The 27,726-nt window shown below is 53.4% G+C and overlaps 2 protein-coding genes across 5 annotated transcripts in view; one reads left to right on the top strand and one right to left on the bottom strand.

Annotated features, from left to right (window-relative positions):
* Positions 1-21,854, top strand: part of ADGRE2 (adhesion G protein-coupled receptor E2) — a 22,542-nt gene extending 688 nt beyond the window's left edge. Inside the window, 18 exon segments of the mRNA XM_062178484.1 lie at positions 104-223; positions 4,362-4,517; positions 5,119-5,265; positions 5,368-5,414; positions 5,517-5,594; positions 5,888-6,065; positions 9,449-9,556; positions 9,725-9,948; positions 10,127-10,297; positions 13,413-13,610; positions 14,489-14,657; positions 14,660-14,726; positions 16,358-16,424; positions 17,379-17,476; positions 18,493-18,661; positions 18,761-18,843; positions 18,845-18,930; positions 21,838-21,854. Of these exon segments, the coding sequence (XP_062034468.1) occupies positions 104-223; positions 4,362-4,517; positions 5,119-5,265; positions 5,368-5,414; positions 5,517-5,594; positions 5,888-6,065; positions 9,449-9,556; positions 9,725-9,948; positions 10,127-10,297; positions 13,413-13,610; positions 14,489-14,657; positions 14,660-14,726; positions 16,358-16,424; positions 17,379-17,476; positions 18,493-18,661; positions 18,761-18,843; positions 18,845-18,930; positions 21,838-21,854 (2,183 nt within the window).
* The window catches only part of ZNF333 (zinc finger protein 333), an 18,743-nt gene continuing 12,753 nt past the window's right edge, over positions 21,737-27,726 (bottom strand). For 3 of the 4 annotated variants that reach the window (XM_062178697.1, XM_062178696.1, XM_062178698.1), the window contains 2 exons: positions 26,924-27,000; positions 22,072-26,018 (listed from right to left, as the gene is read on the bottom strand). In XM_062178697.1, the coding sequence (XP_062034681.1) occupies positions 24,939-26,018; positions 26,924-27,000 (1,157 nt within the window). In that variant the 3' untranslated portion in view covers positions 22,072-24,938. Of the gene's footprint in view, positions 26,019-26,923; positions 27,001-27,726 lie in introns of all 4 variants that reach the window. The other variant, XM_062178699.1, reaches the window with a different exon arrangement.

Here is a 27,726-nt window from a genome sequence, read left to right as displayed (position 1 = left end):
GGGAACCCCCTCTCTGTACCCCTCAGCCTAGGAGGGTACAGGAGAGACTCAGGGTTGTCCTGTGCTCAGGCCCTGGCTCAGCCCTGGGCTTCTTCCCCCACAGCCTGTGCCCCATGGTGCCCTGCGAAGTCCTTGTGTGTCAACAGCACGGCCTGTCGCTGTGATGCAGGGTTCACGTCCACATCGGGGGAGATCTTCACGGAGCGCACAGACATATGCGAGGGTATGGAGGCTTGGGGGCAATGCAAAGCATGTGATACTGTGGGACATCTCCAGGTGCCAGTGGGGGACATGGGTGTAGGTTTGGTGTCTTGTACCTGGTCTGCAGATGATCATCAAAGAGAGAAAAAGTTATCAACATGGAGAGCTAAAAAATGAATAAACACAGCTTCCGGGAGAGAGGGGACCTGGGTCCCTGGAAGTCTGGAGTTTGGGCCTCAGTTTACCCTCAGAACTGGGGGGAGGGAGATGCTGAGCTTCCTGCCCATTCCCCGCCCCACCTCAGCACTGTCCGCTGTGTCCCACTCTGGGGGCTCATCCAGAGGATCAGCTCTATCTCACTTTCTCCATCTCCCTGTCTACCAGGTCTGAGGTCCCCAGAGCTGTTCCTGCTCAGGACAACAGTTAAACAGGCGTGCATGTACCTGTCCCACCTGCACACAGAGGCAAGGTGATGTGACAGCCAAGGGCATACCCCAGGGCAAGCTGCCTGGGCCCCCAGTCTCGGCTTTACCATTGTTAGCTGCATGGTAGCGGCCAAACCACTTCCTCTTTTTGAGTCCTGTCATCTTGGTATCTTCTGCTCCCGTACCGGCAGGACCCTAGATTTCCCTCCCCCAAAGTCTTGTGGCTGGCGTGGCTGATTTCTCAGGGAATCCAGAGGGACAGAGGCAGAGAGCCCGAGCCCACGACTCCGTGTCAAGTGTGGAATCTTGGTGAAGGCAGCTGCAGAGATGTAGCTCATCTCATACCCAACTGTCTCCATCAACCTTGAGGACAGATCTCCTGCCAGTGCCACCAGCTGAGAACAGAACAGGGAAGTCTGCCCAGGTTGGGGGCTGGACATGAAGCCAGCAGTGATGTGCCCCTCCCCACTCGTGTCCTTTCCTGTGCCCACACATAGAGTCCAGGTCAGGTGCAGAGAAAGGAGCTGATTTGGGGAGCGAGGACCAGGTGCCTCTCTGACTCACTTGACCCCATGAGTCCTTTGAAGCTCAAAGAATCTTTGGTCCCCTGATGCAACTTACTGAGCCAAACATCCTGTTCTTGTGTTTTGATGCATTCTTGTATTTCTGGTTCTTATCACACTTGTTTTTACTTTTTTTCCATTGGAACACAGATGATCCCATACATGTGCACAATGTATCATTATCAGATCAAGGCATTCGGCATTTCCTTATCCTCAAAAACTCATCATATCTTTGTGTTGTGAATCCTTAAATTCCTTCTTTCTAGTTCTCTATAGTTCTTTTCTAGTTCTTTATACGACATATTATAAGCTGTGAACAACAGCCACCCTCCTGGGCTGTAGGGCACTAGAACGTTTTGGTAGCTGCTACCAAACTTCCCTCTATCCCTCCTCCTCCCTTTCTTTCCAGGCCCCCATGTCCACCGTTCTACTCTCTTCTATGAAATCAACTCTTCGCTTCCACAGTTGAGTGACAACCTGCCCGATTCGTCTTTCTGTGTTCCCCGTTCCATCCCAGTGGCTGCAAGTGGCAGGGTTCTATTCTTCTTACAGTTGAATAATGCTCCATTGTGTGTCCACATCACACTTACCCATTTATCCAGTCATCTGTCGATGGACACCTTGTTTGATTCCACATCTTGGCTAATTGTGAGCAGGTGGCAATAGACACAGGAGTTCAGATAGCTCTTTGATAGACTGATATCATTTCCTTGGCTATATACCCAGCAGTTAGACTGATGGATCACAGAGTATCTATTGTTAGCTTTTGGAGGAACCCCCATATTGGATGTACAGAAATGCTGTTGTTTTCAGCCCACAGTGCCCAGGCTCAGATCTGAGGGTTCCTTGGGTGTCCAAAGGGGACTTTGCTTATGGGAGTCTTTGCTCTTGTATTCAGAGAACAGGGGAATCTAAGAAGCCAGGAAACACCCCCATGATTTGGCTGTGGGGCCCCTTCTCAGCACTTCCTCCTTTCCTATATTTGATCAGCTCTGGTTCCTCCAGAGGTGGACGCAACCAACTTCCTGGAGACAAGCTGGGGAGCCTTGAAAATGCCTGTCCATGTCCACCCCACAGTCTGGGTTTGACGTTGGGAGCGAGGAAGCCTAGCAATGGATGTGGGTGTCCTTGAGCTATTTCAAGAAAAGGGAGGTGGGAGAGACCGCAGGCAGGGGTCTATACACCTGACATTTTTTATAAAGAGTTTTACTTATTTATTTATTTAAGAGGTAGAGTTACAGACAGAGAGAGGTAGAGACAGAGAGAAAGGTCTTCCTTCCTCTGGTTCACTCCCCAGATGGCCGCAACGGCTGGAGCTGCACCGATCCTAAGCCAGGAGCCAGGCGCCTCCTCCTGCTCTCCCACGCAGGTACAGGGGCCCAAGCACCTGGGCCATCCTCCACCGCTTTCCCAGGCCACAGTAGACAGCTGGATTGGAAGAGGAGCAGCCAGGACCAGAACCGGTGCCTATATGGGATGCCGGCGCTGCAGGTGGAAGATTAACCTACTATGCCACGGTGCCAGCCCCACACCTGACTTTTGTTGTTACTTAGTGGTAGTTTTTTTTTTCCGTGTTGCATTGACAAAATATGCATATTATACTTTTTACCATTTTTATCATGTTTCAGTATACCAGGTCCATAACACTAAATACATTTACATTTTTCCTTGTTTATTTTGGTTATGACCCCCTAATTAGATCAGTGGTTTGCAAATAGTTCTCCCATTCTGTCAGTTGTCTCTTTACTCTCTTAAATCTTATGAGTTGTTAATTAGAAAGGTAGAGTGATGGGGGGCGGGGAGAGACAGAGAGAGAAACAGAAATCGTCCATCTGCTGGTTCACTCCCCAAAGCCTACCCTATAGTCTAGGTTGGGCCAGGCCAAAGAAGCCCAGAGCCTGGAACTCCAGCCTGGTCTCCCACCTGGGTGGCAAGGACGCAAGGGCTTGGGCCACTGTTTGCTGCCTCCCACATGCATTAGCAGGAAGCAGAGGAGCCAGGACTCAGGCCAGCACTCTGAGATGATACGTGGGTGCTGTGAGTGGTGACTTGACCTGCTGAGCCACCACACCTACACCCTCTTCTCTCTCTTGACAACTGCCTTCGTTGTACGGAAGCTTTTGAGTTTGATGCGACCTGTGGGTCTGTTTTTGCTTTTGTCACCTGTGCTTTTTGGGGTCTGGTCCAAAAGGCTCCCTGCCCAGACCAGTGTGCTGAGAGTTCGCCCCCTGTGGTTTCCTCTCAGTTTCACAGCTTCCTGTATTACACATCAAGTGCATGATCCGTCTCAAGTTCACCTTTGCAGATGGTGACTGAGCTGTCTCATGTCATTCTTTTGTATATGTTTATCTGGTTTCCCCTTTCTTGAATTTTGTATTCACTTACATATTATTTATCTGAAAGACAGAAAGAGGGGGGGGGGGAAGGGAGAGGGAGAGACAGAGACAGAAAGAGAGAGAAGGAGAGACACAGAGAGAGGGGGGAGAAGGAGAGGGAAAGGTAGAGACAGAGAGAGAGAGAGAGAGAGAGAGACAGAGTGAGAGAGAGGTCTTCCATCCACTGGTTCACTCCATAATGGCCAGAGCTGTGCCAATCCGAAGCCAGGAGTCAGGAGCTTCTTCCAGGTCTCCCACGCGGGTGCAGGGACCCAAGGTCTTGGGCTATTTTTTACTGCTTTCTCAAGCCATAGCTGGGAAAGAGAGCTAGATTGGAAGTGGAGCAACTGGGACTTGAACCAGCGCCCATATGGGATGCCAGCACTGCAGGCAGCAGCTTTACTTGCTATGGCACATCTCAGGCCCCTAGCTTTGTTCTTTATCTTTCCACCTGGCTTCATCATTGGGTGTTAATGACAAAGGTCACCCTGGAAGGACCCCAGCTGTGACTCCCCCAACCACCACTGCTTTGGCATCAAGGGTGGTCTTCAACTCCTCTCTCTCCCTGAATGGAGTCCTCTCTAAAGTCCCCAACAGTGTGAAGAGCCTGGCTCTGTGCCTCCCTCGACCCCTCAAGGCCTCCGCCCTCTGGCACAGTGCTCATTGTGGGTGGTCCCAAGCCCCGTGCAGCAGCAGAATCACCAAGAGTTGCCTGGGAGCCCACGCTTAGGAGACCGGGAGCTCTACTGCGAGAACAACACAGTGTTGGGAAGTGACCCTGCCCTGTTCTGTTGCAGACATCAACGAGTGTGCCCCACCCCGGTCCCTGTCTTGTGGGAAATTCGCCGACTGTCAGAACGTAGACGGCAGCTACTACTGCACCTGCACCCTGGGACATGGGCTCGTCTCCGGGGAGAAAGAGTTCAAGGATGAGAGCCAGAACACGTGTCAAGGTAAGTGCCAGCCCACGGCCCCCATCTCCATGCCCGTGAGGTTTGGGATCACCAGCTCTGTTCTTAACTGCACCCAGGAGGCTGGGTCATGGTTACAGGAGTGGTGCCGAGGTCTTAGACAGAGCTTGTCTCGCCAGCGCAGAGAGGGGTTGAAGGCCCAGAACAGACACAGAGACCAGCTGCCCCGGTGCAAACCTGGCTTTGTCACCACTTGGTTGCACGATACAAGCATAAATGAGCCTTGGTTTACCCGTCTGTAAAATGAAGATGAGAATGGTGCCAACCTCTGTTGCCTTCTGGGGGGACCTGGAAGTTACAAATGCTCTTAACAGAACCTGGTGCAAGATGTGTCTTAGTATTTAAAAAAATATAATTATTATTATGTGATGCAGCATTTTCAGGGCTGTCTCAGAAGGATTGGAGCCCCAGGAACCAGGGGAGGCTGCCCTGTAACTCATCGCCCACCCAGGCCACGGCACGCCGCCACTAGGTGGCAGCACCTGCAGCCACAGGGGCTCTGATACCAGGAGGAAGCAGGGCGGGGGCGCTGGGCAGGCGGCGGGGGCTGGGACCCGGCCTGAGCCCTCCTTTCTGTCCCCAGACGTGGACGAGTGCAGCTCCGGGCAGCATCAGTGTCACAGCTCCACCGTGTGCGTCAACACCCTGGGGTCGTATAAGTGCCACTGCCGCCAAGGCTGGAAACCGATTCCCGGACCCATCAACGGCCCCATCAACACCATCTGCAAAGGTACCTGAGCCTGGAACCCCAAATCGCGCCCCAAACACGCACACACACACACACACACACAGCCGGACGCACACCTGATGCCTCCTGTCCCGCCCCCTGCAGAGATCCACCTGCCCACCTGGACCCCGCCCCATGGTGTCCACAGCCAGGTGAGTGTCCCCGGCCGGCACCACCAAGCAGGAAGTCCCCTGGCACTGGGGTCCCCACCCCCCACCACGGCGCGGGCTGACCCCTGCTCTCCCCGCCCCCAGACTCTCTCCGGATTCCTTGACAAAGTCCAGGCTCTGAGCAGAGACTTCAAGCCAGTCTCAGCCAATGTCACCATCCAGGTAAGGGCCGGTGCTGGGGGAGGCATCCCCCAGAGGGAGCCCCAGGGTCTGAGGCCCTGCCTCACCTGGAGCTGGCACAAAAGGACACCAGGACACACCCATCAGCTATGTGTCCTCTCGCTGCTACTGGACCACGAGTCTGTCATCATTGCTATCTCTGGAAGGTGTAGATTTCCAGCCACGGGGACACCCAGGGAAAACCCGGCCCATACTGCATGCATCCTCCAAATAGACTAATCCCTGGGGCAGCCCCTCAGCTCGTGGCCACTGGCTCAGCGCCCTTCCCCATCCAGAACCTCATGCAAAGTGTGGATGAGCTGCTGGCGTCGCCGGGGGACCTGCAGACCCTGCCTCACTCCCAGCAGCACTGTGTGGCCGCTCACCTGCTGGCTGACCTGGAGCAGACACTGAGAAGCCTGGGCAGGAACCTGCCCCAAGGGCCATTCACCTCCAGTTACCCTGCAGGCACAGGTAGGTGCCCGGGTCTCTGTCCCATCCCTGTCTCCTTCCTCCTCCTCACAGTCCCCCTGGAGCTGAGTGACCACACTTGCACCTGTGACCCTCACAGATACACGTGAAAAGGAAATGCCCAAGAAACTCTAATCCATGCACATTTTCATTGTCATATCAATTATCACCAGGAAAACGATGGCGAACTGAAAACAACATAAAAAGTTTCGAAAGAAAACTATAGAATTTAGGAGAATGTGAATATTTAAGATTATTGGGTAGTTAAGTATGATTTGTTGTACGGAAGTAAAATCCACATCACGTAAAATTCACCAGTGCAATCAGAGTCGGACAGCAATATTTCTTATATTTATTTATTTGTTTGTTTACTTGAAAGATAGCATGAGAGAGAGAGAGAGAGGTCTTCCATCTGCTACTTCATCCCCACATGCTTGCAATAGCCAGGCCTGGGCCTGGAGCCAGGAGCTCCCATTCAGGCCTCCCACGTGGGTGTCAGGAGCTAAAGCCATCATCCAATGCCTTCCCAGGTGCTTTAACAGGAAGCTGGATCTGCATTGGAGTAGCCAGGATTCAAACTGGCACCCCAAGATGGGATGCTGACATTGCAAATAGCCACTTAGCCCACAGTGCCAGCCCCGGACAACAATATTTCTAATATTTTCATACCCCAAAAAGAACACTTTCTCTGTGAAACAATCATGCCCTATTCCTCCCTTTCCCCAGGCTCCATACCTCAGTTTCATGCAAATGGAATCATGTAATATGTAACCTTCTAAATCTAACTCCTTTCACACCGTGGGCTGTCATTATGCTATTGCTGGGTGATATTCCACCATGTGGGATACACTGTGTACATTTATCCATTCATCCATTGATGGGCATTTGGGTCGTTTCCACCTTTTGGCTGTTGTGAACAGAGCTGCAAGGTATGTTGATGGACAAGTCTTTGAAAAGGTGCTTTCATTTATTAGGGTACAGACTTAGAAGAGCTGCCGGGTAATACGGTAATTCTGTGTTCAACCACCAAACTGGTTTTTCCAAAGCAGCTGCACCAACTTACGTCCCCACTGGAAATGGACAGCAGTTATAACCCCCAGAAGCTCAACAACAAAAATGTGTTACCTGCCTGTTAATGGGTTTTATGGCGGCCTTTCTGTTTTTTGGTTTTGTTTTGTTTTGTTTTGACAGGCAGAGTTAGACAGTGAGAGAGAGAGACAGAGAGAAAGGTCTTCCTTTCCATTGGTTCACCCCTCTAATGGCCGCTACAGCTAGCGCTGCGGCCGGTGCACTGTGCTGATCCGAAGTCAGGAGCCAGGTGCTTCCTCCTGGTCTCCCATGCGGGTGCAGGGCCCAAGCATTTGGGCCATCCTCCACTGCACTCCTGGGCCACAGAAGAGAGCTGGACTGGAAGAGGAGCAACCGGGACAGAATCCGGGGTGCCAGCACCACAGGCAGAGGATTAGCCAAGTGAGCCACGGCGCCGGCCTATGGCGGCCTTTCTAACGCATGTGAGGTGAAATCTCATTGTGGTGCTGGTTTGCATTTCCCAGTACCTAATGATGTTTGACATCTTTCAATACGCTTGTCTGATTTTTGCATATATTTTTGGAAGAATGTCTATTCGTGTCCTTTGCTTGTTTTGGGTGGGTTGAGCTGTCTTTTGACTGCTGAGTTATAAGAGTATTTGTGTACAGACTGACAGATGCATCATTGAGACACAATCTCCGATCCTGGAGACTCACAGACTTTTCACTTCCATCACAGACGTTTCATCTTGATGAAGTCCATTTTACCTCATTTTTCTTTTGTTGCTTCTGCGTTTGCTGTCCTATTAAAGAATCCACTTCCATATCCGAGGCCAGGAAGGTTGAACCCTATGTTTTCTCCTAAGTGTTCTTGTTTCACTTCTCAAATTATGGACCAAGATCAATTTTGAGTGCATTTTGGATATGGTGTGAGGTAAGGGTCTGACTTCCTCCTTTTGCATGTCCCGGGATCATGTGCAGAAGAAACATTAAATAATCGAGGCACCTCTCATTGAAAACCAATGGGCTGTAAGCCATATAAGTTCATTTCTGGTCTCTGAATTCTGTTCACTTAAACATCTGTCCTTACACCAGTACCATAATACTTTGACTATTGCTGGCATACAGCGTGTTCTGAAGTCAGAAAGGGTGAGTCCTCCAACTTTATTCTTATTCTTCAGGGCTGTTTGCTGTATAAATTCCAATTCTAGCTTTTCTATTTTGGCAAAAGAGAAATAGTGGGATACTGATAAGGACTGCAGTGAATTTGTGCATCACTGCCATCCTAACAATATAAAAGTCCAATCCATGAACATGGGCTGTCATTCCACTTAATTAGGGTATCCGATTTCTTTCCTAATGTTCTGCAGTTTTCTCTGTACAAGTCATGAACATCCTTGAATGTATTCCTAATATTTGGTTGAAATTTTTTCTATCTATCTTCATGAGATATTGTAGTTTTCTCTTCCTAGGATGCCCTTATCAGACACATTTTTTATCAGAGTGATGTTCGCCTTCTAGAATTATTTAGGTAACCTTCTCTTCTCATCCGTTTTTTGGGAAAGTTCACAAAAGACACATATTTGTTATTCCTTCAGTGGTCGATGGACTTCATCAGTGAAGCTACCTGGACTGGAATTTGTATTCTGGGAGATTTTTATTGCTGATTCAATCTCTTTACATGAAATAGAGATGTTCACATTTTTCTGTTTATTCCGTAGTCCGTTATGGGAGCTTGTGTCTCTATAAATGTGTCCTTTTGTCTAGGTGGTCTAAGTTGTTAGCATATAATTGCTCATACCACTCTTTTTTAAAGATTTATTTATTTACTTGAAAGTTCAAGTTACACAGAGAGAAGGAGAGGCAGAGAGAGAGAGGGAGAGAGAGGTCTTCCATCCACTGGTTCACTCCCACATGGCTGCAATGGCTGCAGCTTGTCTGATCTGAAGCCAAGAGTTTCTTCCAGGTCTCTCACTTGGGTGCAGGGGCCCAAGCACTTGGGCCATCTTCCACTGCTTTCCCAGGCCATAGCAGAGAACTGGATCAGAAGTGGATCAGCTGGGACTCGAATCAGCGCCCATATGGGATGCCGCCACTGCAGGCAGTGGCACTACCCGCTGTGCCACAGTGCTGGTCCCCTCATACTACTCTTCTAACACTTTATAATAAATATTTCAAAAGTCCATGAAATGTCTGTCGTGCAAAGTACATGCATTTCTTTCCGTTTTTTTCCACAAAATAAACATCTCTCACTTCCATTTTCCATGAACTCACAAACAAGAAGTAACAACGTTCTATCCACCACGGCGGGGGCAGCTCCTAACCTAACCGCCCTTGTGTGACTCCCACAACTCACAGAACTGTCCCTGGAGGTGCAAGAGCAAGGAGTCAGGAGTGTCACCTTGAGTCAACGCCAGGCAAAGATGCAGCTGGACTGGAAGCCTGCCTGGGAGTCTGGTGACACAGGTAATGGCTGAGATGGGGACAAAGTCACGAGGGCCTCGTGTTGAGACGGGGTGCCCAAGAACGCAAAGACTAAAGGGAGGTGTGGGGTCATGGCCATGAGAGGAGGGGTCATCCAGGGAGGAAGTACCCTCGTGTGACCCCGGGATCTAACCTGGGCTGGTCCTGCAGGCCCCTCTGTGGTGGGCCTGGTCTCCACTCCAGGGATGGCCAAGTTGATGGCTGAGGCCCCTCTGGACCTGGACCACGAGCAGGGAGAAGCTCCGTATGAGACTCGCAAGGGCTTCCCGCAGGGGTGGCCCCCTGTCCTGCTCTCAGACGTTGTCTCGGCCTTTGTGAGCAGCAGAAACACCGAGAACCTTGGCTCCACCATAGCCTTAACCTTCTCCCACCGTGTGAGTGCCCGTGGGGCAGGGCTGCGGGTGTGGATGGAGCCTGGGGGAGCCCTCCTGGGTGGAGGGACTCCCACCCACCCCACCCTCCCCAGGAAAGTCAACCCTTCCAAAGCCAGCTTTGGGTTAGCCCCTCTGGGCATCAGAACCAGCAGCTCACACCTGGGCCCTGTTCCTACAGCCGGTGATCCAGGAGCCACGGCTCTGTGTCTTCTGGGAGCAGAGTGACGGCGGATGTGGCCACTGGGCCAGTGCGGGCTGCTGGACGGAGAGCAGCAGAGGCAACAGCACCACCTGCCGCTGTCCCCACCTCAGTAGCTTTGCCGTCCTCATGGGATACGATGGTGCACAGGTGAGAGCCCCGACCCCCTTGACTTCCTGGGTGAAGTTGGTCTGCATCCCAGGATGAACGAGCTGCTATGATTCGGATCTGTTTGGGTGCTGATTTTCACCCCAGGGACTGTGTGTTCAAGGTTTTAAGTGCCCAAAGTCTTCTATTACTGGTACTAAGAGGGTGGGGATAAATCTGGCTGTAGTGTCTGGAGGCGGGGCCTTTGAGAGGGATTGGATTAGATTGGATTGGATTGGGCCGGGAGGGTGGAGCCGCGTGGTTGGAGACAGAGACACAGGTGCCTTGTGTCTTGCCTCTGTGCCACCTCAGAACGTCACCAGCAAGAAAACCCTCATCAGGGGCCCAGCCAATGGGGTCACCTGATCTTGGACTTCAACTTCCCCAATCATGAGCTAAAAATAAGCCCTTTTCTCTCGATAAAGTTAGCTTCTCCCGGGTATCTTGCTGCAGGAGCAAACATCTCACTGATACACAGCTCATCTTTTTTTTTTTTTTAAGATTTATTTATTTATTTATTTGAAAGTCAGAGATACACAGAGAGGAGAGGCAGAGAGAAAGAGAAAGAGAAAGAGAGAGAATCTTCCATCCGCTGGTTCACTCCCCAATTGACCACAATGGCCAGAGCTGAGCTGATCTGAAGCCAGGAGCCAGGAGCTTCTTCTGGGTCTCCCACGTGGGTGCAGGGGCCCAAGGACTTGGGCCATCTTCCTCTGCTGTCCCAGGCCATAGCAGAGAGCTGGATCGGAAGTGGAGCAGCCGGGACCTGAACCAGCACCCATGTAGGATGCCAGAACTGCAGGCCAGGGTGTTAACCTGCTGTGCCACAGCGCCGGCCCCTCATTGCTCATCTTCAAGTCAGCTCATTAGGGCCCCAAATGCCACTGGTAGAACCCCTCCCCAGGGACAGCTGGCTTAGCACCGTGCAAGGCTGTTGTCTGTTGTTAGAACGAATGCCTGAGGCTGAGAGACTGACAGAGAGCAAAGGTTTCTCTTGGTTCTGGGGGTTCCAGAAGTTGGAAGCCCAAGGTCATGGTTCCAGCTGGCTCCCAAGGGCCACCTCGGCCGAAGTGGCTTCCACTCGTGGTGGGAAGCAGATGGACGAGCAAGAACATGCAGAAGAGAAGCGAGGAGGGTGGACTCCCCAGTCTCACGGGGACTGACACAGCCCCTGGCAAAAATGCACTCACGAGAGAAAGGCATTGTGTGGGCGCCACCCCCACAACCCAAATGCCACTAAGCCCCGCCTCTCCACACAGCAATTCCCCACTGAGGAAGTCAGCCTGGGCCTTTTGGTTTTGGTTTGGTTTGGTTTTTTGTGCTGAGCACAGATTGTTATTCAATCCTGGGCAGGCACCCACCCACGAATAAGCATGATCTCCCAGGTACCCCGAAAAAAAGCTGAACAAAACCCCAACGACGCCTTGCTGTGTGGTCCAGCTGCCGCACTTCCAATCATTTAGCATTCTCTAAGCACCTCACAGGTAAAACATCTGCTTCAAAATTCAGGCAGAAGAAGATGCGAAACGTTAAGGAATCACAATCCCCCGGGGATCTAGCTCCTCTCGCCTCCCACAACCCAAGTTCTCAGTGTCTTCTGCCCTTTTCTGGAATTTCTAGACCTTTCTATGGAATTCTGAAGAGTCCTCCAAATGATTCCTAGAAAACACTGAATTAGGCCAGCGCCGCGGCTCACTAGGCTAATCCTCCGCCTTGTGGTGCTGGCACACCAGGTTCTAGTCTCGGTCGGGGCGCCGGTTCTGTCCCGGCTGCCCCTCTTCCCGGCCAGCTCTCTGCTGTGGCCTGGGAGTGCAGTGGAGGATGGCTCAAGTGCTTGGGCCCTGCACCCCATGAGAGACCAGGATAGGCACCTGGCTCCTGCCATCGGATCAGCGCAGTGCGCCAGCTGCAGCACGCCAGCCGTGGTGGCCATTGGAGGGTGAACCAATGGCAAAGGAAGACCTTTCTTTCTGTCTCTCTCTCTCACTGTCCACTCTGCCTGTCAAAAAAAAAAAAACACTGAATTAAAAGATGTTTAAGTGCAAACCATTTGCATTTTTTTATTTCCCATATATTTTTTTAAAAGATTTATTTATTTGAGAGAGAGAGAGAGATGAATAACCTATCCCCTGGTTCACTCCCCAAATGGCCACAACGGCTGCGCTGATCCAGGCCAAACCCAGGAACCTGGAGCTCCATCCAAGTCTCCCATGTGGGTTACAGGGACCAAGCACTTGGGCCATCGTCAGCCGCCTTCCCAGGCTCATTAGCAGGGAGCTGGATCAGAAGTGGAGCAGCTGGGACTTGAACCAGCACCCATACAGGAGATGCCCGCAAGGCAGGCAGCACCTTAGCTCGCTGGGCCATGACACTGGCCCCTCTGTGCACCTCCTGGAGACCCTTCTTACAAGCATACAAGTTATGAATGACATAAAATATTAAAACTGGTCTCTAGGGAAACCAGGAAGGGGGAGAAAGCTAGAGTAACGAAGTTTAAAAATTAGAAAGTAAGAAACTTTGTTGGGACACATAGAGGACTTTCTCCCAACACAAACATAGCATTTTTCATCATCCAGTTGGTACAGTGGGAGAAGTAGTGCTCAGTGCTGGCTGGAGAATAGGTACATGACTATCAGATTTTACACTAGAAATATCATATTGGCAGGGCCAGCGCTGTGGTACAGTGGGTAAAGCCGCCACCTGAAGCGCCGGCATCCCATGTGGGTGCCGATTCGAGTCCCAGCTGCTGCTCTTCCGGTCCAGCTCTCTGCTGTGGCCTGGGAAAGCTGTAGAAGACGGCCCAAGCGCTTGGGCCCCTGCACCCACGTGGGAGACCTGGAAGAGGCTCCTGGCTCCTGACTTCGGATTGGTGCAGTTCCGGCCGTTGCGGCCATCTGGGGAGTGGACCAGCAGATGGAAGACCTCTCTCTCCCTCTCTCTCCTCTCTCTCTCTCTCACATAAATATACATAAAATAACATTTGAGAATTATGAACCTAGAGCAACTTAAGCATCAGCGTTGCGACTTTACCCAGCTCCTCCAATCCTGAATTTGCTAAGGAAAACGGGAAAGAAAAAAAAAAGAAAAGAACCACAAGTCTTCCCTCTCCGGGCTCCAGGCACGGGACCCTGTGCTGCGCAGCGTCACGCGCGTGGGGCTGGCCCTGTCCCTCCTCTGCCTCCTGCTGGCGGCCCTCACCTTCCTGCTGTGCAGAACCATCCAGAACACCAGCACCTCCCTGCACCTGCACCTGTCGCTCTGCCTCTTCCTGGCCCACCTCCTCTTCCTCACCGGCATCGATCAAACTGAGCCCAAGGTACTGACGGTGCCCCCCCCCCAGGAACCCCCTGCTCTCCTTCCCAGGAGCAATGCGGTCCCAGACACCTTGGCAAAAACGGCCTTGGCAGCAGGAGGAAGAAGCCTCCACCACACACGAGTGCAGTCCCCGGCCACCAAACACAGGGCCCGGGGTCTGAGACATGGCTGTGGACATCAGGCCGTGCGCTTCCAGGGACCTAGGTGATACGGGCGCGTCGCTCTATACGGCCTCTTAACGCAGCCAAGACGCTAGGTAAGCATAAGACACGAGACACTGGCGGCCGCTGCTGATGGAACGTGGCGAACACTTTAGGAGGAGTACACGCCAACAGGAGGACAAAAAGTACCCTATACTGAGTACGTAAACCAGTAGTTACCAACTGTCGTGCACTATACACGATTGTACGCGCTATACTTTTTAAAAGCTTGATTTATTATTTTATTTGAAAGAGTTATAGAGAGAGAGGAGGAGAGAGAAAGAGACAGTGATCTTCCACCCACTCGTTTACTCCTCAAATGGCCACCATGGCCAAAGCTGGTCTAGGCTGAACCCAGGAGCCAAGGACACACCCCCCAGCCCTGGGTCTCCTATGTGGGTGCAGGGGCCCAAGCTCTTGGGCCATCTTCTGCTTTCCCAGTGTGTTAGTGGGGAGCTGGATAAGAGTCTGCTCCAAGACTTGAACCCCAATACGGGATGCCAATGTCACAAGCCACAGCCTAACCCACTGCAATATTTTCTTAACAAGTTATTTATTTATAAAAAAAAAAAAGAAAGAAAAGAAAAAAGTCATTAGGTGGCACACACGGTGTATCAGAGTCCTCCCTGCGCCATGCCGCGCCCTGAGTGCCGAGTGACCCCTCCCCTCCCCCACCCAGGTGCTGTGCGCCACTATCGCCGGGGCCCTCCACTATCTCTACCTGGCTTCGTTCACCTGGATGCTGCTGGAGGGCCTGCACCTGCTCCTCACTGCCCGGAACCTCACGGTGCTCAACTACTCCAGGGGCGGCGGCAGACTCACAAAGCAGCTCCTGCTCCCGGTGGGCTACGAGTGCCGGCTGTCATCGTGGCCGTCTCGGCAGCGGCCAGGCCTCAGCTGTATGGAACACCTGCCCGGTAAATGCAAACGCCCGCCCTTGTTGTCTCCCCCAGCGCAGACACGGCCAGAGCAGCATCGCGGGGGACAGTGCGTTAAGCCGCTGCTTGCAGTTGCCGGCAGCTCCCAGCAGAGGGCCAGCCAAGCCCTGATGCACTTCCGCCTGGCTCCCTGAAAACACGTCCAGGAAGGCAGCAGGTGATGGCCCAGGTGCCCCTGCCACCCACGTGGGAGACCCGGATGGAGCTCCTGGCTCCTGGTGTTGGCTTGGCCCAGCCCTGGTTATTGCAATCAGTTGGGGAGTGAACCAGCGAATGAAGCCCTCTCTCTCTCTCTGCCTCTGCCTCTGCCTCTCTCATAACTCTGCCTTTCAAATAAATATTTTTTTTTTTTTTGGCCAGGAAGAGTTAGACAGTGAGAGAGAGAGACAGAGAGAAAGGTTGTTGGTTCACTCCCCTAACGGCCGCTACGGCTGGCGCTGCGCCGATCCGAAGCCAGGAGCCAGGTGCTTCCTCCTGGTCTCCCATGCGGTGCAGGGCCCAAGCACTTGGGCCATCCTCCACTGCCCTCCCGGGCCACAGCAGAGAGCTGGCCTGGAAGATAAGCAACCGGGACTAGTACCCGGTGCCCCAACTGGGACTAAAACCCGGGGTGCCAGCACCGCAGATGGAGGATTAGCAAAGTGAGCCACGGCGCTGGCCAATAAATAAATCTTTAAAAAGAAAAAAACCCTTGGGGCATCTTTCTGGTGGAGGAGAGTGCAGGGCAGCGCCTTCAGATCTTCACCCCGGAAGCCTCAAATGTGGTTCAAAGAGGGCTGTATTTTTTTTAAAGATTTCTTACTTGAAAGGGTGACAGAGGGAGATACAGAGAGAAATCTCCCATCCCATCGGCTGGTGCACTTCCCAGATGGCTGCAGCAGGAGGCCGCAGTTCCCTCTGGGTCCCCTCCCTGAGTGGCAAGGACCCAGCTGGTTGAGCCATCGCTGCGGCCTCCTGGAGTGCCCGTCAGTGGGCAGCACTCAGACCCAAGCACCCCCGATCCAGGACGCGGGAATCCCAAGCAGCAACTTAGCCACAGCACCAATGCCCACCCCTGCTGGGCCTTTCTACCAGCTCTGTGTGAAGTCAGAGAATTCACTCCACTTATGATGGCATTTTGTCTGAAGGGCCCTAGGTGGGCAAATCCACGGAGAGAGAAAGATTCCTAGGGAGCGGGGGGGGGGGGGGGGCAGAGCCGGGGCGGGGAGCAGGAAGCTGTTCAAGGCTTCTCTCGGGGGCGTTGGAAGTGGAGAGGGTTGCACACCTCTTTATATTGAAATGTATACCATGGCTGCGTTTCATGGCATGTGAAATTACTCAACACAGCCCAATAAATCCATGAAAAAAAACATTTAACCCCAGGAGGTGAGAGTCAGAAAGAAAAAAAAAAAAGAAAGCGACATTGAATGATGCAAGAGAAACCCTTACCGCCCAAGCAGAGCCCTGGGCGCTCTGGGTTCGCACCTGCTCCAGGCTGTGAACCTCAGTGCCAGCCCCCTCACCCTTCCCCGCCTCGCGGGAAGTAGAAGTGACTTGTGGTGCCGACTTACACAGCTGCTCTCTACTCTGTCCGCGAGAAACAACGCCTCTCTTACCCCTCTCTGTCTCAGCTGCTGGCTGCACTCAGAAAAGGGATTTCTGTGGGGCTTCCTCGGCCCCGTCTGTGCCGTGTTCTTGGTGAGTGACGTCGGCGGCCCAGCAGTCATTGGAGGGGCAAGATGGTGTTGGGGGTGGGGGTGCTCCTGGGTGCTCGTGCGTCGGGCTGGGTTTTCTGCTCTCTCAGCTTTTATTTGTTTATTTGCTTGCTTGCTTGTTTATTTCTATTTATTGGAAAGGCAAAGGGAGACAGAGTCAGAAAGAGCACCCATTTACTGGTTTGCTTCCCCAAATTCCACAACACATAGGCCTGGGCCAGGCCAAAGCCAGGAACCAGAAACTCTATCCGGGTCTCCCCCAAGGGCTTGAGCCACCACCAGCTACCTCCCAGGCACATTGTCAGGAAGCTGGAGGCAGGAGCTGAGCAGGGACTTGAACCCAGGCCCTTGTGTAAGGCCTGAAACTGCCTGGCGTCCCAAGCAGCACCTCAACCACGGCCCGCCTGCACCTTGTGGTGGGTTTTCTGAACGCGCTCCTAAATTCTCACATGCTAGTGCTGTCAGCAAATCTGAAACTACACTGTGGCACAGCGAGTAAAGCCTCCGCCTGCCGTGCCAGCATCCCATGTGGGCACCGGTTTGAGTCCTGGCTGCTCCACTTCTGATCCAGCTCTCTGCTATGGCCTGGGAAAGCAGTGGAAGATGGCCCAAGTCCTTGGGTCCCCTGCATCTGCGTGGGAGACCCTGATGGAGCTCCTGGCTCCTGGCTTCAGCGCAGCTCCAGCCGTTGTGGCCAACTGGAGAGTGAACCAGCAGATGGAAGACCTGTCTCTCTCTCTCTCTCTCTCTCTCTCTCTCTCTCTCTCTCTGCCTCTCTGCCTCTCTTTCTCTCTGTGTAACTCTGCCTTTCAAATAAATTAATAAATCTTAAAAAAAAAAAAACACACTACTGCAGTGGACAATGTTGGGCAGGCTGGGGCGGAACAGAGGACAGCTGTAAGATTTCACTCAACAAACCTGCCGTGCTTTCTTGAAGATCAATTTAGCTTTTTTCCTGACGACCCTCTGGATTCTGCAAAGCAAGCTCTCCTCCCTCAGCAGAGACGTGTCTACCTTCCAGCACCAGAACACACGGTGAGATGGACAAGAGCCCACAGTTCCAGGACATGGCCATGGGGGCTTCACGGAGCAGGTAGGGGCCGGCACGGTGGCACAGAGGGGCAAGCCATGCCGGCGACACCAGTGTCCCACACTGCAGCACTGCTTGGAGTCCTGACTGCTCTGTGCCTGAGCCAGCTCCCTGCTAATGTGCCTGGGAAAGCAGTGGAGGATGGTCCAAGTGCTTGGGACCCTGAACCCACGTGGCAGACCCAGATGGAGCTCCTGGCTCCTGACTTCAGCCTGGCCCAGCCCTAGCTGTTGTGGCCATGTGGGGAATGAACCAGCAGATGGAAGACCTCTCTCTCTCTACTCTGCCTTTCAAATAAAATAAAATAAAAACATAAGGTGATTTTGGTGAAAAAACTTAAAAACTATGCCTAATATTTTCATAATATGTATTTTTCATGAGCTTTCTCCTGAAAAATGCAACCAAAATAAACTTATTTTAACCCCATTTTTTTAAGATTTTTATCTAATTATTTATCTGAAAGAGTTACAGAGACAGAGGGAGAAAGAGAAAAAGGGAGGGAGGGAGGGAGGGAGGAAGAGAGGGGGGAGAGAGAGAGAAATCGTCATCCACTGGTTCACTCCCTCAAATGGCCACCACAGCCAGGGCTGGGCCAGGCCAAAGCCAGGAGCCAGCAGCTCCATCCGGGTCTCCCACGTGGGTGCAGGGGCCCAAGCCCTTGGACCATCTGCCACTGCTCTCCCAGGCGCATTAGCAGGGAGCTGGATGGGAAGTGGAGGAGCCGGGACCGGAACCAGCGCTCCTACAGGATGCTGGTGTCGCAGGTGGTAGCTTAGCCCGCTGTGACACAGCGCTGGCCCCCCAGGTGGCACACGCTCCACACGTCCTCACTGACAGTGAACATCTAAGCGGGTCACAGCTGAGCCTGGCAATCCCCTCTGCAGGGCACCAGGGGCCCCCACCCCCGCCCGGGGTGGAGATGAGAACGGCCTCGATTTTGTCGCTTGCTCTGCCCACCCAGGACACTGACGTTCAAAGCCACGGCTCAGCTCGTCATCCTGGGCTGCACGTGGGGCCTGGGCTTCCTGCAGGTGGGGCCGGCGGCCCGTGCCATGGCCTATCTCTTCACCGGCATCAACACCCTGCAGGGCGTCTTCATCTTCCTGGTCTACTGCATCCTGAGCCAGCCGGTGAGCCCCGCCCCGCCCCGCCCCGCCCCTGCCTGGGACCCTCCCCCACCTCACTGCCCTCAGGGAGCCCACTTGGGGCTTTGAGCTTCGCCTCTGCAGGTCCGGGAGCAGTACAGGACCTGGATGGAAAAGATGAGGGGATCCAGAGGCGAGTCTGAGACGTACGTGCTGTCCAGCCGGGGTGTCTGACACCTCCAGCCCCAGCACGGTGAGGTCACGCGTGGCTCCTGACACCTGCCATCCCATGCCCACCACACTGCAAGGCCCGGGTACACACGAGGCCTCCAAAGAGTTTGTGGGGGAAAAAATAGAATTTAACGCCATGGCACAGTGGGTTAATCCTCCACCTTCAGTGCAGGCATCCCATGTGGGCACCGGTTCTAGTCCCAGCTGTTCCTATTCCAGCCCAGCTCTCTGCTGTGGCCTGGGAAAGCAGTGGAAGATGGCCCAAGTGCTTGGGCCCCTGCACCCACGTAGGAGACCCAGAGGAAGCTCCTGGCTCCTGGCTTCGGATCAGCACAGCTCCAGCCATTGTGGCCAACTGGGGAGTGAACCAATGGAAGGAAGACACACTCTCTCTCTCTCTCTCTCTCTCTCTGACTCTGCCTCTCAAATAAATAAATAAAATCTAAAAAAAAAAAAACAAAAAAAGATGAGCTTTATTCTCTGTGCAAAAGAAAGTTGTTTTTTGGAAATCCACATGTCGCTCTTCTCGTATTTTCCAGACTTTTTGCAGAAGGGCAAGTGGTGCCTTAGGAGGGCGTCCATCTGTGTCACTCCTAGACTCATTAACCATTAGCAAGGGGCTCCGTTCAACCCCCCGCTCTTGCTCTGACACGGGAAGCCTTTTATCGGACACTCACTGAATATGACCAGCGTGGTTAAGCAGGGACGCACGGTCTACACAGAAACACACTATCCCGGGGTGGCTGCTGGGTGTGCTCGTGAGATGCCCGCATCCCGTGTGCAAGACGCTGGCTTTGACTTCAGTGCGGGCTCTGCTCCCAGCCCAGCTTCCTGCTGCTGTGCCCCCTGACACGTGGCTGCACACCTGCTGCCCACGGCGTGGCAAGGCCTGGACCGGGTTCCTAGCTCCTGGCTTTGGCTCTGGCCTCGGCCTCCTCCCTCTCTGCCTCTCCTTCTCCCTCTCCTCTCTCTCCCTCTCTGCCTCTCCTTCTCCCTCTCTCCCCCTCTCTCCCTCTCTCCCTCTCCCCTCTCCCTCCCTTTCTCTCTCCCTCCCTCTCCCCCCTCCTCTCCCTCTCCCTCCCTTTCTCTCTCCCTCCCTCTCCCTCTCCTTCTCTCTCCCTCTTCCCCTCCCCCTCTCTCTCCCTCTCTCCCTCCCTCCCTCTTTCCCTTTGTCTCCTTTTCCCTCTCCCTCTCCCTCCCTTTCTCTCTCCCTCCCTCTCCCCCCCTCCTCTCCCTCTCCCTCCCTCTCCGTCTCCTTCTCTCTCTCCCTCTTCCCCTCCCCCTCTCTCTCCCTCTCTCTCCCTCCCTCCCTCCCTCTCCCACTCTCCTTCTCTCTCCCTCTTCCCCTCCCCCTCTCTCTCCCTCTTCCCCTCCCCCTCTCCCTCCCTCTCTCCCTCCCTCCCTCTTTCCCTCTCCCTCTCCCTCTCTTTCTCTCGCCCTCCCTCTCTCTATTACCTCTATCCCTATCTTGACTCGCCCCTCCCCATCGCCCTCACGGAGACCACGCTGATTATACTGAGCTCAGGAGACCCACACAGGAGGGAGACTGCTAACATAACCGTATCTTCAAAGTCTGCTTTTCTATGTAAGGTGGCACGGCCACAGGCTCCAGGATGAGTCTGGACCTCTTTGGGGAGAAGCCGTTCTGTCCACCGTGCCTGCTGGGTACGGATTTGACTTCCCTATTGCAGAACCGCCAAAATCTGCCTCATATGGTAGATATTCAGGTAAATGCTGACCACCTCCCCTCCAGGCCGCCGCCACGCCCCCCCCCCCCAGTCTGCATTAGCAGGAAGCTGGAGTCAGGAGCTGGGTTCTGAACCCAGGCACTCAGGTGCAGAAACGCCTGCTCCCAAGACACCTTTATTGCTGTAGGCTTGGCTGCTCTTGTCCTCTGTAACTCGGAGGTGAGCAAACACAGGCAGATGGATCTTGGGAGAAATACACTGTCTAGAGAAATGAAGTCTTGGGGCCAGTGCTGTGGCGCAGCGGGTTAAAGCCCTGGCCTGAAGCGCCGGCATCCCATATTAGCACCAGTCCTAGCCCCGGCTGCTCCTCTTCCGATCCAGCTGCTGTGGCCTGGGAAAGCAGCAGAAGACGGCCCAGAGTGTCTACAACGGCCAGGCTGGGCTGAGGCCAGATCTGGGATCCGAGAAGCCGATCCAGGACTCCCGGCTGAGCAGCAGGAACCCAGCCCCCTGAGCTATCATCACCGCTCTCCAGGAGCTGGAGCCAGAGCTGGGCGTCAAACGGCGGCACTCCAACGTGGGACGTGTACGTTAACCTCCGGGCCACTCACCCCCTACGCCCTTCTGTTCAGTGGAACTTGGAAGGAATCTTTCTACCGTCTAATATATCATTTCGTTACAAAATTATCAGGGCAGGCATTGTGAACCAGTAGGCTAAGCCGCGCCTGCAATGCCAGTATCCCACAACAGAGAGCTTGTTCAACCCCTGGTTATTCTGCTTCCGATCCAGCTGCCTGCCAATGAGCCTGAGAAGGCAGCAGGTGCCGGCCCAAGTCCTCGGGCCCCTGCACCCACGTGGGGGACCCGGATGAAGCTCCAGGCTCCTGGCTTCAGGCTGGCCCAAACCCGGCTGCTACTGCAGCCACCTGGGCACTGAACCAGCAGGTGAAGATGGTTTATTCTCCCCCTCCCTCCCCTCTCTCTCTCCCCCTTTCTCTCTCTCCCTAAAGAAATAATTCTCATTCCAGGTGAGTTAGACAAGTCTTATGACCTATCTTCTCTTTGCTCATGAGAATCCCAGACAACCATTCTCTAAGCCTAGAATTGGGATTATAAGAAGAAATGCATTGTGGCAACACTGTGCAGGAAGACAGCAGGGGCCTTGCTTGTCACCCCATTTCCTACATGAGCTGGGGTTTCCTCTGCCCGCCCAGGGTACACAGCAAACTCGAAGCCTGTGGTCCAGCTAGCTCCCCATCCAGTCTGCGTCAGACCGCTCGCCAGCCTCTCCTCCCTGTGAAGACCCTTCCAAACGCTGAGACTCCTGGAGCAGGAAAACCCACGTCAAAGGACTTTCTCACCCACGCTGTCTGAAAGGACTGGGATGTATACACATGTACATGTATTGTTTCTATACACTCACATATATTACATACATATGTGATACAAACAAGTGCAAGCTTCCATGGAAGTTTTGTGATCTGGACAAGGACAAGGTATGACGACTCCAGGGGCTGACACCATGAGGCACCAGGTTACGCTGTAGCTTGCCACACAGGCATCCCGTATTGGAGCTCTGGTTCGAGTCCCAGCTGCTCCACTTCCAATCCAGCTCCTTGCTAATGCACCTGGGAAGGCAGAAGAAGATGGCCCACGTATTTTTTTTCTTTTCTTTTCTGTTTTTTTGACAGGCAGAGTGGATAGTGAGAGACAGACAGAGAGAAAGGTCTTCCTTTTTCCATTGTTCACCCACCAATGGCTGCTGTGGCCAGCGCACCGCGCTGATCCAAAGCCAGGAGCCAGGTGCTTCTCCAGGTCTCCCATGCGGGTGCAGGGCCCAAGGACCTGGGCCATCCTCCGCTGCCTTCCCGGGACATAGCAGAGAGCGGGACTGGAAGAGGAGCAACCGGGACAGAATCCGGCGCCCTGACTGGGACTAGAACCCGGTGTGCCGGCGCCGCAGGCAGAGGATTAGCCTGTTGAGCCGCAGCACTGGCGGCCCACGTATTTTTGGTTCTGGCACCCAGGTGGGAGACCCAGACTGAATTCCTGGCTCCTGGCTTCAGATTGGCCCAGCCCTGGCCATTGTGGTCACTTGGGGAGTGAACCAGTGGATGGAAGAGCTCACTTGCTCTCTCTTTCTCTCTCTTGTTTTGCCTTTTGACTAAATAATTAAGTAACTAAATAAAAAATACAAAGATAATTTTTAAAAAGGTACATAAGACCCCACTTACAGTCCTATGCCACCTGGTGATGAAGCTGAGTTCAGGTTGCAAAGAAACTACAGTCCCAGACCGTCTTTTGATGAAAGTGTAAATAAACTCATTTTCATCATGAAAATGATCTCATAGCTTGTAAGATTTTTTCACACTCCCAATTTTCTAGGTAGGATAAGGATCTATAGGGACATTTTTAAAATGCCTGGAAAATGGAATTAACAAGATAATCTTTTGTGCAAAAAAAAAAAATTGAAATCCACGCACACATGAGAGCTACAAAAAGTTAAAGAAAATGTGTGTGATGAAAAAAACTATGCCTGGGTAGCATCTGTATATACCCAAATATTCCGAACATCTATCCCTGGGCAGTGTGCAGGTGGCCAGGGGCTGGCCTGGGGCCTCAGAGTGGAGGAGGGGGAGGAAGCAGTGGGGTGGCTGCTGTCCAAATGAGAGCGCTCAGGATGGGGCCAAAAGCTATGAAAAGGCTGAGCATCTTGGAGGTGACCACTCGCAGAAGTGGTGAAAATGCCACGTGGGATAGCCACACCCCTTGTTAGAGTGCCAGGTTCGAGTCCCAGATCCACTTCCAATCCCAGCTTCCTGCACGTGTGCACCCCGGGTGGCAGCAGGTGACGGCGCAAGTACGTGGGTCCCTGCCACCCACACGGGGCCATCTGCATGGAGTTCCAAGTCCCTGGCCTCAGCCCTGGCTGTCGTAGGCGCTTGGAGAGTGAACCAGCAGGTGGAAGACCTCTCTCTCTCTCTCTCTCTCTCTCCTTCTCCCTTTCTCTGTAACTCTGCCTTTCAAATAAATAAATCTTTAAAAGAAAAAAAAAAGAAATGCCCACTTTTGTTGCAAATACAATGTTTGACAAAACATTGCTTTTAATATTTGTCCAAAAATTGATAGGAATTACAAACTACTGTAGTACGTACTATTTGTGATTATTTTAAGTGACTTCACATGAGTGAGGCTGTACACCTTTTCATCTGACTGTTGTTCACACCCACTGCTTATTCTCTTTCCAGACTGTGGTCTTTTTACATTTTATTTGTTGAACACTTTTTTCAGTAGAGCCATTAAACCTTCAACCATAATGTATATTAACAATGTTATCTAAAAAAAACTTTTAGCATAATGACCTCCAGTTCTATCCATTTTTCTGTAAATGTCGGGACTGTGTTGTTTTTTCATGACTGAATAATACTCCACTGTATACATGGACCACATTGCTTTTTTTTTTCTTAGATTTGTTTATTTACTTGAGTTACAGACAGGCAGAGGCAGAGAGAGAGAGATCTTCATCCACTGGCTCACTCCCCAAATGGCCACAATGGCCCCGATCTGTAAATGTTGGGGAGGCCGATGAAAACCAAACAGATTTAGCTCTGCGGCTCCCTGCACCCCAGATGGGCAGCTCCCAACAGCTTGCCCATGTCAGCTCAGGCTCCTAGCCCACAAAAAAAAAAAAAAAAAAATCTACTACTCTACGTGTTTCTTTTTAGATTAGAAAACCAGGACGGTTGTGATTCCAGCGACACTCACTGGCCTGTGGCTTTTACCCACATGATCACAGGATGGCTTTTCCAGCTCTGGACGTCATGCCTGCTCTTAAAAAAAAAAAAGGCAAGAAGCACTATACCTCTGTCAAACATCCATGTGCACTTCGGGTTGATGTATTTCATGCTAAATAAGTACATTCTTACGAACATCTATCCCTGTACTAGGATTGAAAGTCTAATCCCAAATCACTCATGTGCCAAAAAGTAAGTCATGATGGAAGACCATAGCTAGAAACGAACCAAAATGTCACACCTTGGTGTCCACGGGGATTGGTTCCAAGACACACACATAAAACACCCGAATCTGCAGATGTCCAAACCCTGGATATAAAATGGTATAGTATCTGCATAGAACTAGCACACATCAGCCTCCCACACACGGGTCATCTCTGGGTCGCTTACAACACCCAGTACAGCAGGAAGCTTCTGTACACAGCTGCTAGGTGCCATTTCTTCTTAGGGAATAATAATAAAAAGCCTGTGCACATTCACTGAAGAGGCCGTGGTTGGCTGAACCTGCAGGTGGTGCAGAGGACCAACTGCATAACGACGCGGCATGCAGCCAAGCAAGGACTGGGAGGATGAGCGACAGCCCCCAGTGTCGCCTCTCAACCCCAGAAGCTAACTAGCAAGGGGGCCGCTGCGGGGACCAGGCACCGGCAGAGGCGGGCTGCTGCTCCCCACGCTCTCTCGCCCACCGTGGACCCTCTTGTGCACAGTGAGGGACGAGCTGTGCCGGAAGGCTTTCTCACACTGATCACACGGGTAGGGTCTCCCCGCCGCATGGGTTCGCACGTGCACGAGGAGGTGTGAGGACTGACCGAAGGCCCGCCCGCACTCCTGGCACGCGTAGGGCTTCTTGCCGGTGTGAGTCCTGGCATGCTTCCGGAGTGAGGAGGGCTCACGGAAGGCCCGCCCGCACTCCTGGCACGCGTAGGGCTTCTCTCCTGTGTGGGTCCGCAAGTGGCTCTTCAGGGTCGAGAGGCGACTCAGGACCTGGCCGCAGGTGCCACACGGGTAGGGCTTCTCCCCGGTGTGGATCCGCCTGTGCACGCTCAGGTGGGTGCTCGTGCGGAAGGGCTTGCCGCACTGGTCGCACGTGTAGGGCTTCTCCCTCGTGTGGGTCCGCAGGTGCGTCTTCAGCGAGGAGTGCTCCCGGAAGGCCTTCCCGCACTGGCCGCACACAAAGGGCCTCTCCCCGGTGTGCGTCCTCGCGTGGCTCCGGAGGGACGAGGGCTGCTGGAAGGCTTTCCCGCACTCCTGGCACGCGTAGGGCTTCTCGCCCGTGTGGTTCCGCCGGTGCAAGGCCAGGTTGAAGTTCCTCGTGAAGGTCTTGCCGCACTGCCCGCACGCGAAGGGCTTCTCCCCGCCGTGCGTCCTCATGTGCCGCCGCAGGTTGGAGGAGTACTTGAAGGCCTGGCGGCACTGCCGGCACTCGAAGCACTTCTCGGCCGTGTGAGTCCTCTCGTGCCTCGTGAGGTCGGAGCTGTACCGGAAGCACTTGCCGCACGTGCCGCACGCGAAGGTCTTCTCCCCACGGTGGGGTTTCTCGGGCACGAGCAGGCGGGCACGCGGGAAGAAGGACTTCCCGCCCCTGGGACACGCGCGGGGGGCTTCTCCAGGGCAAGGCTGCCGAGGCTGCAGGAGTGGCTTCCCGAGCACGTCACAGCTACAGAGCCCTCCTCCGGGCTGAGGGGGTTCCTGTGGACGAGGGAGAACGTGGAGACTTCACGCAACCACAGCCACGGGGTACGGACTGCACAGGACCACAGACACTCCCCCCGTGGGAGCGGACCGTGCGAGAGCAAGACTCCCCTTCCGGAAGGTTTTCCCACCTCATTCCCACCCACAATGCCCCGCAGTGTAGCCGGAGGGGACGCTCTGGCACCAGGAGCCGGGTTTCCATTGCGTTCGGGGGGTTTCTTAGATGCAGCGTTTTCCTGAACTGTTTAAGGCTAAATGGGGTTTGAAATGCTCGCTTTGTCTGCCCCGTTGATTAAAAATGGCTACTGGTGGGTTTAGGTACTAGCTTGGATGAGTGGCCCCAGGGGCTCATCCACGTGTTAGCCCCAAACCCCTCTGCTAATGGTGCTAGGAAGGAGGCGGTGTAAACCAGTTCATGGAGTCCGGAGGCAATGCCTCTGAGACACGACTGGACTGGACGCGTCCACGAGGGTGGAACCCCCGATTAAATCCGAGGGCTTCAGAGAGGGACACGGAGCCACGTGCTGCCTGCCTCTCGCCCTGTGATGCCCCGAGCTGCCTCGGCCCTCTGCCAGCGAGAACCCCACCACCCAGGCAGAAGCAGCAGGACCTGCCCGACCTCCGACTGGGATCGAGGACCACACGGGCCAAGACAAACCCCTTCTCTTCAGACACTTGGTTGCCCCGGGTATTTCCTTAGAGCAGTGAGCAGCTCACGCACACGGCTGTGAGGACAAGTCTGGACCTCTGTATGCAGAGCTTCCCTGCACCCACAGCCTCTCTTCCCCCGGGATGAGCACCACCCCCAGCCTCCTGCTGCTCTGGGGCTGCGTTTCCAACCCACGGCCACCCAGACTCCTCCTCCCACAAAGGGCGGACAAAGTGTCCCTGGGGAACCTCACCTTTTTCATGCCGAAGCAGGGAATCCCCGCAAAAGTGTCTTGGCTAGGAATGGACCCTTGGGGTTGACGCTGAGGTTCTGAAACGCATTGGGAGGGGGACAGAAATCATTACGGGGACAAAGAAAGAAATTGTGGGTTCAAACCAAAAAAGTAAGCAAGAAAGGTATGATTTTTTTTTTTCCAAACAGGGATCCCAAACATGGGAAGAAATCGTCAAGAGGAGGAAAAGCACCAAAGAGCAGAGGGAAATTTTAAGGCGTACGACTGCGTGAGAAGCTAAGGAATCGCAGGAACGAGGGCCAGAGCAGCAGATACTTGACACCTGCGGGAGAAGGCAGTCTATAAGGCTGAGAGAGGCACCGCACCGAGGCCTGTGTCAGCGAGAAAGGAGAGCGGGGACACACCAGACAACACCACACGGCAGTATCAGATATGAAGAGAAGGAGAGCGGGGACACACCAGACAACACCACACGGCAGTATCAGATATGAAGAGAAGGAGAGCGGGGACACACCAGACAACACCACACGGCAGTATCAGATATGAAGAGAAGGAGAGCGGGGACACACCAGACAACACCACACGGCAGTATCAGATATGAAGAGAAGGAGAGCGGGGACACACCAGACAACACCACACGGCAGTATCAGATATGAAGAGAAGGCAGGACACGTCTTGCTGTGGAATCAGAGTCGACATGACACCAGGGCAGCCAGACAGCATTCCTCCTCGAGGGCACCAAAACTGGTTTCTTTCTCGGTATTGCCAAGGCCAACACGCCCCTTGGTGCCCAGAGCTGATGA

The sequence above is a fragment of the Lepus europaeus genome, chromosome 20 (assembly GCF_033115175.1).
Source record: "Lepus europaeus isolate LE1 chromosome 20, mLepTim1.pri, whole genome shotgun sequence".
Taxonomy (NCBI): domain Eukaryota; kingdom Metazoa; phylum Chordata; class Mammalia; order Lagomorpha; family Leporidae; genus Lepus; species Lepus europaeus.
The sequence above is the reverse complement of the archived record's forward strand: the minus strand, read 5'-3'. Positions and strand labels throughout refer to the sequence as shown.